A 10,828-nucleotide genomic window follows, 5' to 3' on the forward strand; every position below is an offset into this window, starting at 1 on the left:
CTCTACCACTGAGACACACCCAGCCCCTCACTGGGGGATTCTAGGCAAGGGCTCTGCCACTGAGCCACAGCCCGGCTCCTCAGTAGGCATTCTAAGCAAGTGCTCTACTCTCTGTCCTCTTTGATTTCTGTTTTGAGACATCTCACTATGTTTCCTAGGCTGGCCTTGAACTCACGATGAAGCTCAGGCTGGTCTGGGGTCTCCTGCCTCATCTTCTGGAGTAGCTAGAATGGCCAGCCTGTCCATCTTGTCTTTTCCTTGATGCTTCTTCCAGCTTGTGGTTTTGGCTGTTTGTGTTTAGCTTCTAGCATTTCCCAGACTACATCATGCTGTTCAAGGACAGGAAGTCATGGCCCAGTCTTCTCATGGGTCTCTTTAGACCTTGATTCCTCATAAGAATCTCCTCTCTCCAGGGAGAAGCTAAGGTGTGGGCGGACACATGACCGGCCAGCCCTCTAGAGGGGCTGTGGTAGGGCTGGGCCTGATTGCTTAGGATCCAGAACAGTGTTAGAGGTGAAGCGTTTACCCAGCTCTGCATGATAACTTACATCCCTTGCCACTGCGGAGGGGTTTGCAGGCCTTGAGGGGCGGCTGTGGGCAAGCATTAAGTCAGAGAGCTAAGCAGAGCCTCTGCGCTCAGGGTGTCCCCTGGCGCCAGCGGTGGCAGGCCCTGGTTAGAGCGACACACATTTTCCACTGTTTGTTACTAAGGGGCAGCCACAGTTTCCAGGGTGCCAGGGCCGGGGACTCGCATAGACTGTTTCAACCAGAGCTGCTTCTGTGGCCTGTCTGGCCAGCAGCTCTGTCTTCCCGGCCCCCACAGCCTGGGACTATTCCTTCCATTCCCAAAATGAGTCCCACCCCCACCGCAGCCGGAGAGGGGATGGTCCGTGTTATGCCTGGCCTTCTCCTGGTACCACAGTAGGTCCTCAAGACTCAGCAAAGAGTCACAGAGCCCCGAGGATGGGGTTTCAGCTTGAGCTACCCTTGGCACTTTGGCGGCCCCTCCACACTCCAGGGAGCACAACTCCCGGTCTTGGACGGCACCTATCAGGTTCCATCTGCCCCCTCCCCCCCATAGCTGGAAGCTCCGAAGGGCAGCCAGACCCATCAGCCACCGCCAAAGAATGGCTGTCACTGGGTACCAGCCTGTCCCTCAGAGGAAGGGGCATCTCACCAGCCAGGGCTACCTAAGCTCCAGCAAGGACCGGGAGAGACATCTTGGAGGTTGGCCCAGCTTCCAGGGACCTGTGTCGACTGCTGCTCCCTGACTTTGGCTCTTGTCCCTCCTGCTCTCCCTAGGAACTGTTCCCATGTGTGTGTGACAGGCCACCACGGCTGAATCCACCTCTGTGATGCCAGCCCAAGGGATGTTAGAGATGGAGAGATGTGGGTGGGCCTTGAAGGAGAAGGACAGAGTCGTCAATCTAGGGTGGGCATGGCATTCTAGATGTGGGAAAGGAGAGGGTGGATCAGGGGGTAGTGTGTATCGGCTACTGAGGTGGCTGGGGAAGATGAAAAACCTGGAGCCTGGAGGAGGAGGAGGGGGAGAGGAGGGACAGGGGAGGGGGTTGAAGAAGAGAAAGAGGAAGAGGAGGAGGTGGAGGAGAAGAGGAGGAAGAGGAGCAGTAAGTGGAAGAGGAAAAGAAGGAAGAAGAGGGGAGGAGCTTATGCCCATGGATATGCCACACTGCCCAGCCACTTGCAGACATAGGGAGCCAGGGGAACAATGAGGCCTGGGAGGGAGGGAGTGTGTCCCAGGGGCGCTGTGCTGGTCTGGGGCAGGGGCCTCCGGCTGCTGGGTGGATGCTACGCCTGCTCAGGTGAGTGCTGAGGGGAGAGGAACAGGGCTGACAGCACCCTGGCGCACCTCAGCTACAGTCCTTAGAACTTACACATCAGCCTTGACGAAGCCCTTCCCCTCGGTGTCAAACACCTTGAAGGCGTGCAGAATGGTCTCTTCCGGGTCCGTGCCTACAGGCAGCACACGTAGACGGGAAAGGGTGGTGAGTGGCAGGGACAAGGTAAGAAGTTAAGGGAAGGGGAAGGTTTCCAACTCCCACTGAGCCACACCCCAGCCCCTCACTGGGGGACTCTAGGCAGGTGACCACTGAGCCAGACCCAGCCCCTCACTGGGGGATTCTAGGCAGGGGCTCTACCACTGAGCCACACCCAGCCCCTCACTGGGGGATTCTAGGCAGGTGACACTGAGCCACACCCAGCCCCTCACTGGAGGATTCCAGCAGGGGCTCTACCACTGAGCCACACCCAGCCCCTCACTGGGGAATTCTAGGCAGGTGACCACTGAGCCACACCCCAGCCCCTCACTGGGGGATTCTAGACAGGGGCTACACCACTGAGCCACACCCCAGCCCCTCACTGGGGGACTCTAGGCAGGTGACCACTGAGCCACACCCAGCCCCTCACTGGGGGACTCTAGGCAGGTGCTCTACCACTGAGCCACACCCAGCCCCTCACTGGGGGACTCTAGGCAGGGGCTCTACCACTGAGCCACACCCAGCCCCTCACTGGGGGATTCTAGCAGGGGCTCTACCACTGAGCCACACCCCAGCCCCTCACTGGGGGATTCTAGCAGGGGCTCTACTGCTGAGCCACACCCCAGAGTCAGAATAAATTATTTTGGTACAATTTTCTTCAAAGCCACTAATGTGGTGCAGTGGAGAGTGTCTGGGAGCCTGGAGCCCTCACAGAGACTGAAGGGACTGCACCCCTCACAGCATTTACTACGCTCTTGACTCTCCTGACAATTGTCCCCATCTCAGATGTGAAGAAACGGAAGCACAGAGATGCTAGGTCACTTGTCCAATGTCTCAAAGCTGAAATTAGTAAATGCTCAATGAGGTCTGAGGGCAAGAGAGCAACCGTGAGATTGATTAAATTCTACACCATGGAGGCTGTGGCAATGGCTCAGAGGTTAAGAGCACTGGCTGCTCTTCCAGAGGTCCTGAGTTCAATTCCCAGCAGCCACATGGTGGCTCACAACCATCTATAATGAGATCTGGTACCTTCTTCTAGCCTGCAGGTGTACATACGTACAGAACATCATATACATAAATAAATCCTTTAAAAAAAAAAGTTCTACACGATGGCTGTGGTGAAGGAAAAGAACTCTGATCTTGGGGGCTGATGCTTGAGCTCACTGGAGAAGTCTTCAAGACTGTGCCACTTAGGACAGGTGGGTGATGGGGGGTGATGCAGCTGGAATAGTTCCTGTTGCCACGTTGTGGCTTTACGGAAAGCAGTTACCAAAAGAAGCAATTTAGTCTAGGGCTATGGCTTGATGGCAGAGCCCCTGCCTAGAATCCCCCAGTGAGGGGCTGGGGTGTGGCTCAGTGGTAGAGCCCCTGCCTAGAGTCCCCCAGTGAGGGGCTGGGTGTGGCTCAGTGGTAGAGTCCCTGCCTAGAGTCCCCCAGTGAGGGGCTCAGTGTGGATCTAGAAAGCCCTTTCCTCCCTTCAGCCCTGGACTGTCCTGGGGTCAAAGGTTGTTTGTCACACGGTATACAGGACCAGCTGGCTAATGGCTGCTAATGGCCTGAAGTTTTATTTTGTTTTGCTCCATTTTTGTTTGTTTGGTTTGGTTTCTATTGACTGCCATGTAGCCCAGGTTGTTCTAGAACTTGCTATATAGCTGAGGTTGTCTTTGAACTCCTGATCCTCCTGCCTCCCCGATCCCAAGTACTGGGCTTATAGGTGTGTGCATCTTAATGACCAGGCTTTGAAGAATCCCAATGAACCAGAGCTACAAACCCATCGCTGCTGCCAGCCATCTGCAGCTCCGCAGCTTCGCCGTCAGACTAAAGCCTCTCTGAGCCTCACTATCAGGCTGCACGTCGGACCTGTGTGTCTGCCCTGTAAGAATATGCTGGCCTCTGTGTGTCCCTATCACACTGCTGGCCCTGGGGATGAGGGGCCATCCCTCTAAGCAGGGCTAGACTCGGGGTGCCTTGCCCAGGTGGGCTGAGCAGCAGAGCTGGGGCAATGCTAAGACGGAGAGGGGTGCAGGGTTCTGTCGGCGCCTGGGGAGTCTCCAGGGACACGGCCCCTGGGTCAGTTAGCCAAAGGCCCGCTGTGTCTCTCTGGAGAGCCCTGGTGGCTGAGGCAGCCTGCAGCTGTCCCTACCACCTTCCTGAATTTGGTTAGCCGGGCAGTGGCTCCCTCACCTCAGCCAGCCACTCCCTGCCTCATCCCAGAGAGGGCCTCTGCTCTGGGGCCCGCACGACCCATAAAAAGCCAGAGGACAGTCTTGTCCCAATTAACGGCCATGACGGTGCCTGTCCAGCGTGGCCCTCCCCACTGCCAGCCTCTCACACAGCCCTGGACAAGTTTGCATGACAGGCCCAGCTGGAGCCCCAGGCCTGGAGGCCCAGCAAAGATGAGAACAAGCTGTAAGCCCTCAGTCATCACTGTGACTTAGCCCGTGAGCCTCACTCCTCAATCTCCTCAAGTGCAAGGCCACCATCACAGCTAAAGGTGGTGCCCTTCCTGCTCACCCTCAATAGACATGTCACATCAGGCTGGAGACGCCATCCTCTGGTTCTACTGCTGGGCTAGACTTCCAGCCCCTCACTGGGGGATTCAGGCAGGGGCTCTTCCACTGAGCCACACCCCAGCCCCTCACTGGGGGATTCAGGCAGGGGCTCTACCACTGAGCCACACCCCAGCCCCTCACTGGGGGATTCAGGCAGGGGCTCTACCACTGAGCCACAGCCCTAACCCTGTGTGGACTAGTCTAGGCAGGGGCTCTCCTAATATACCAAGGCATGTAAAGCAAATCAGCTCAAAGGTTATCACTCCCTCACCCTGTGAGAGAGGCCAGATCTTAAGAGTGAGGGCTGAGGCAGCCACAGCCCAGGATGTCCCATTCGTTTACAGGGAGCTCCCAGGGCCAAGGAGAGGGTGGAGAGAGATGACCCGTCTTCTAAGCCTCTCGGGAGTGTGTAGTTAGAACTGGGTCTGTTCAAGTTCTCTTTGGCGGGGAACCTAGGGCTCAGGGATCACTGAGCTGCCTCTGGTTCTTCACAGCTGGGGACTGTGGGACTCCACAGCAGGCCATGCTAAGCAGCCTGTCTAGCGATGGGGCCAGCCTCAGCTGGTCTCAGAAACCCCATTCCCTTTTACCAATGCTCTGCCTGCGTCACCATCGGCAGAGGCCAGACAGGCAGGGCAGGTGGTGGAAGGGGAAACAAGAGTGGACAAAGACAGAGGGAGCAGGTGGAAGGAAGAGCCGGGAATGAAGGGGGAGGGGTGGCAAGTCTGACCCCGACAGTGGGCAGAGGATTGCAAGGGAGAGGTCTCTACCGTGATCGCCACTGTGCGTGCAGAGGTGGAAACTGAGGCAGGGTCCAGGACAGTGCGCACAGCCAGGGGACAGTGTCTGGGAGACGAGCTTCCATCTGTGGTTATGTAAACACAAGGGCCGAGCCCCGGAGCCCCTCCCCAGGGCCAGGAGAAACCCTCACCCTTGAGCTTCTCCCCAAACATGGTCAGGAAGACTGTGAAGTTGATGGGCCCCGGAGCGCCCTTCAACATGGCTTCCAGCTCCTCGTTCTTGACATTTATGCGACCTGGAGAGGAAGGGAGGATGTGAGGGGCTGGGGGACATGGCCTGGAAGAAGCTGAGGAGCGTCCAGCCCACATCCACCCAGCACTTCCTGTCTATTGGGGAGCCTCCATGCCATCGCCCCTTCACACCCTTGGCCCCCTGCTCACCCCTCAAGCTTCCTACAAAGCAGAGCAAGCCACTCTGCAGCTGCCTGGTACAGATTTAAACCAAACCAAACGAAAAACAAAGACAGACAGAGGCTGGGACAAGTGGGGAGGCCTGGGGACCTCCGGTCTCGGACGCTGCTGGACACAGGGACCCCGGATTCTGCAGGGTCCCGGCGGGCGCTCTGCTTCCCAGACACCCAAACCTCAATCGCGCTGTCTCAGTTCGAGCACCCCAGCTTCTCCCCAACCCCAGCGCCTACTGCTCTGTTTTGAGACTGTTTTGTCATGTAATCTAGACGCTCACTCGGAAATCCACCTGCCTCAGCGTGTGAGCGCAGAGAAGCAGCCCTGTGCTGCTGGCCGGTCACACCTCTCGCTAGCCCAGGGTCTAGGCACAATGTCAAAAGTGATCTTAGGGGCCGGGGCGATGGCTCAGCGGTCAAGAGCACTGGCTGCTCTTCCAGAGTCTTGAGCTCAATCCCCAGCACCCACATGGAGGCCCACAACCATCTATAGTGAGATCTGGTGCCCTCTTCTGGCATGCAGGTGTACATGCAAGCAGAACTGCAGAGTAAATAAATAAATTTAAAAGAGAAATAAACGTTTTTATGATCTTTAAGTGTCTTCCCCTAGCCCCACGGCCTCCCTCACCGGAAGCCTTCCCTTTCATGGGACTCCTCAGCTCTCAAGCCCCTCCTTCCTCCCACCTCAGTCATCAGCTAAAAGCTTCCCCACCACGGCTTTACCCAGGGCAGCGAAGGTGTCCCTCAGGTCCTCCTTGTCGATGAAGCCATCACGGTTCTGGTCCATGATAGTGAAGGCCTGATGGAGACACTGGCTCTGAGCTGCCAACCCAGACCAACTGCCGCCTCCCCACAGACTGTCCATCCGCACTGCATCATGGGAACTGTGGTCTACCTGCCCTGAGCCCCTGCCCTGAGTGCTTTGGGACTCCACACAGCGACTCAGAGAGGGAAACTGAGACTCAGAGAGGGAAAGTGGGACTCGGAGAGGGAAAACGGAAGCTGAGTCTTGAGATGGAAACGGGCTCAGAAAGGGACAGGCTGGTCCACGGTCCCGCATCGGGCAGAGGCTGGGCAGTCGGCAACCGCCTGTGTGGGGACAGAGGCGGCCAGGAGGGCCCCGAGGAGGGACCTCGTGGGCCACTGCAAGCCCTGGGAGACCTCCTTGGTTCCCAGTGAGCTCTGATGGTCCGCCGTTATTATTGTCAACTTGATCGGACTTAGAGTCACCATGGAAACTGGGCACGCGGAGGTGGGCAGCCCCTGCAGTAAGGGCGGCGCCTCCTCTGCGGTCCTGACTAAATGACAAGGAGCAGCAAGGGACAGTGCCCCCTCCCCGCGACCTGCTCTTCTGCATCCTCGCCTTCCCCAGCCCTGGCTGCACCCCCAGACTGTGAGCCCGACCAGCCCGTCCCTCCTCTCGCTCACCCACCAACCTCTTTAAACTCCTGAATCTGGGACTGGTCGAACATGGAGAAGACGTTGGAGCTGGCCGTGCCCTCTGCCCGCTTCCGGGCTCTCCTTGGTGCCTGTGAACAAGAGGGGGCCGAGGCCACAGCGTCTCCCAGAGGCCGGCCCCGTGCTCCAGTGCCACTGCCTTCCTCCCGACGCCTGTGTCACACCTGTGTCACGCACCGTGGCCGGCTCCCGAAGCAGGGCCAGCTGGGCACGCTTCCATCTCCAGCCCCTGTGGGCTTCCTGACCTCACCCTGCCACCCAGCTCACCTGCTGTCCACCAGCTAAACGCCCGCAGGGTGCTCTGTCCACCCTCAGTCCTGCCAGCTCTGTTCCTGGACGAGATCCCAGACATCCCATCCTCTCCCCTGGGTTCTGCCCCCAACCCCGCTCTGCATGCCCTCTACCCACAGTGTCTGCTCCCGTCACCCCAGAATGGTGCACATGCATGTTCGAGTGTGTCTGTGTGTGTGTGTGTGTGTGTGTGTGTGTGTGTGTGTGTGTACGTGTGTACGTGTGTGTGTGTGTGTGTGTGTGTGAGGCAGTGAGCACCTCCTGATGCTGGGCCATCTCTCTGCTTGTTTTGAGACGGAATCTCTCACTGGCCGGAGCTCACCTATTCGGCTAGGCCAGCTGCAGGGACCCGCCGCCTGTGTCCCAGTGCCGGTCCCTCCCCAGCACTGGGATTACGAGCCCGCCATGCTCCACCTCCAACTCTTATTTTCCCTGTTGGGTTCTGGGAATCAAACTGGGGACCCTGTATTTACGGAGGAGGGTATCCACACAGCAATCCCAGGTCCTTGATGTCAGAGAAGAAAAAGGCCCCTCCCCCGCCGCCAGCAGCCCCCCCACAGCAGCCCTCTCCCCTGACAGCAGTCCCCTCCCCCGACCCCACCCCACAGCAGCCCTCTCCCTCCCAGGCTTTGCTTAGCCCCTATGGGGGGTTTCCCCAGCCCCCCAGCACCTGTGTGGTCCCCCAGCCCACCGGCTCCCCCTCCCCAGGGCTCCGGGCTGTCAGGAGCTCCTACTGAGTGCCAGTCTCCTGAGGCCTTCTGAAGGGGGAGGGGGCTTGGCTGGCACAGCGGCCACACAAGGGCTGCTGCGAGTGGAGGAAGTGTTTATAGATCCCTTCAGACATCACAGAGAAAGACGCCCTGTGGAGCTCAGCGCAGGTAATTACACGTGCGTTCCCCTGATTAATAAGGAATGATCGCTTCCCCGTTCTCGGGGCTTCGGCACCCCCCCACCCCCACACACACCCCCACACACCCATGCACACACAGGCACACACACACATATTCTTTAAGTCTCCATCTCCCTGCTTAGATTAACCATTTTTATAACACAGGGTCTCATGTAGCCCAGGCTGCCCTCAAACTCATTATGTAGCAAAGGATGACCCTGAATCTCTGGTCCTCGCGTCTCCAAGTGCTGGCGTGGCAGGCATGTGTCACCATGGCCGGTTGCTGAGGATGGGAGGCAAGGCCTCAGGGGCTCGGCCAGGACTCTGCCAACTAACCCACACACGCGGACCTCTTTCTGAAAATCAAGAGTAGCCCTGCCTCAAACGTTAACGTCGGGCTCTCCCTTCCTCCTTCCCAAAGAGTTTGCAGGCCACCAGGAGGCGGCATTAACAGGTGGGAGAAGGCCGGCCAGGGGCTGGTCACCAGGGGCTGGAGCACGGGCCTGAGAGGGACCCCCGCCTCTAGCATGTCAGTTTGGGCGCCCGCCCGGCAACAGGAATGGCATCCCCCAGCCAGCACGGAGCCCTCGATTCTATGCAGCCCATAAGGACAATTGCTCATCTCTGCACACCGCTCTTCATCCCCCAGACCCTCTGTGGAATCAAAGAGCATCACCAAATCCAAACCTACGTGGCTGGGCAGACAGCTCGGCCTGCAGAGCGATGGTCTGGGAAGCCTGAGAAGCAGAGCCCACGCAGAAAGGACGTGGAGGCCTGCGCCTGTAAGCCAAGCGCGGGCGAAGGGGGAACGGGAGCCTAGGGCTCACTGGGCGCAGCCACGCCCTTAGTTCCGGCACTCCCGGGGCAAAGGCAGGCAGACCTCCAAGGTCAAGGCCAGCCTGGTCTACAGAGAGAGCTCCAGGACAGCCAGGCTGCACAGAGAGACCCTGCCTCGAAAAACCAATGAACAAACAAGCCAGGACACACTGGAGGCCTTTCCACGTGGCTGCACACACAGCTGCACACACTGGAACACACCGGAACACATGCAAATGCACACTACACACAAAAAGAAGCCACGTGGGTGAGATTGGACATGCGTGAGACTGGTTCCCCAACAGAGACAACACGGTCGGACCAAGTTCTGGTATCAAAGTCAGACCACTCGTGGCTGCCAGGGAGGAGGTCAGGGCTGGGGTGGAGCCCCACGGGGACTGAGGGGGTACAGGGAGGGCGGGCCCAGCCTACCATGGTGTGGCGTGCTTTCCAGAGCTGCAGCAGGTCTGGGGAGAGCTCGGGGTGGCTCTTTAAATAGTGCTCCTCCAGGCACCATCCAGGCCTAAATACTTTGGAAGGTGACCAAGGACAAGATGAGGGGCGTTCAAGCTGGGCATCTCCCTGGGGCTGTAGGAGTGGGTGGCAAAGGCTGTCTAAGCCGAGGATCTCCGCCGTCCCTGACCCACCAGTGTGGACGCTGTCTAAGCCGGGGATCTCCGCCGTCCCTAAGCCAACAAGGGCCGTGGACCAGGAAGCGGGCTCGTGGCCAAGGACTCGAGAGCCAGCCCATGCCTGCAAGCAGCTGGGAAGGCCTGGCCTTGGACCTGGGAGGGTCAGGACGGCTCCTGGAGCAGAGGCGCCGTGCCAGCTGGGGGCACTGAGAGGGAAGATCGCCACATCCCTTGAGTTTCAGGGTTCTGGGATGCTAGCCCTTGCGTGGGGACACTGGGGTGCTATGACGCTCTGGTCTGCCCTGCCCAGGGTCCCTCAACCCCCTCACTGAGTCAACCTCCGGAATTCTAAGACCTCATACCGAATCTATAGATACTCAAGTCCTTTGTATATGCGGGAGGCGCTGTCAGCCCAGACCCGTCAGAAACTGTGCTGCTGTGTGATTGCTTATTTTTTTACTTACTTATTATTGATTTCTGGTGCTGGGGACTGAGCTCGCAAGCGTCCTCGGCAGGCAAGAAGCTCTCCTGCTGCCCCACGCTTTGTCTTTGCCTGATCCTTCCGAGCCAGCACTCGGGAGGCGAAGGCAGGACGGCCAGGAGGTGAAGGGCGTCTTGGCAAATCCAAGGGCAGCCTGGGCTACACCAGGGCCTGTGCGCAGCTGGAAATCTACGTCAGGGCTTGCGTAGAAGTGAGGGGTGAGGTATAGCTCGATGGTAGAGGACTTGCTTAGCATGCACAAGGTCCTGGGTTCAATCCTCAGTACAACACACACACACACAGGCAGGGCTACAAAAGAAAATGCACAGAACAGTGTTGAGAAAGCAGAGGGAGAATTACAAAGGTTGTGTATACACACACACACACACATCTCCCAGATGAGGATCCATCCAAACCAAGCAGAGCCCACACCTGTCGCCAGCAGCCTCCTCGGGTGACTAGCTGGCGGCCCCAGCTCAGCCCCAAAAGCAGCCCAATCCCCAGCCAA

The 10,828-nt window shown here is 58.3% G+C and overlaps 1 protein-coding gene across 3 annotated transcripts in view; it reads right to left on the reverse strand.

Moving 5' to 3' along the window:
* Window positions 1-10,361, reverse strand: part of Myl10 (myosin light chain 10) — an 11,095-nt gene extending 734 nt beyond the window's left edge. The window contains exons 1-5 of one of the 3 annotated variants that reach the window (XM_055606617.1): window positions 10,304-10,361; window positions 7,190-7,282; window positions 6,477-6,552; window positions 5,481-5,585; window positions 1,896-1,974 (exon numbers count right to left, since the gene is read on the reverse strand). In XM_055606617.1, coding sequence (XP_055462592.1) covers window positions 1,896-1,974; window positions 5,481-5,585; window positions 6,477-6,552; window positions 7,190-7,225 — 296 coding nt within the window. In that variant the 5' untranslated portion in view covers window positions 7,226-7,282; window positions 10,304-10,361. Of the gene's footprint in view, window positions 1-1,895; window positions 1,975-5,480; window positions 5,586-6,476; window positions 6,553-7,189; window positions 7,283-7,478; window positions 7,515-9,639; window positions 9,685-10,303 lie in introns of those variants that run through there. The other 2 variants (XM_055606616.1, XM_055606619.1) reach the window with 2 other exon arrangements.
* Between the last annotated feature and the right edge of the window lie 467 nt (window positions 10,362-10,828).

The sequence above is a fragment of the Psammomys obesus genome, unplaced genomic scaffold (assembly GCF_907164565.1).
Source record: "Psammomys obesus unplaced genomic scaffold, mPsaObe1.curated_primary_1811, whole genome shotgun sequence".
NCBI classification, from domain to species: Eukaryota; Metazoa; Chordata; class Mammalia; order Rodentia; family Muridae; genus Psammomys; species Psammomys obesus.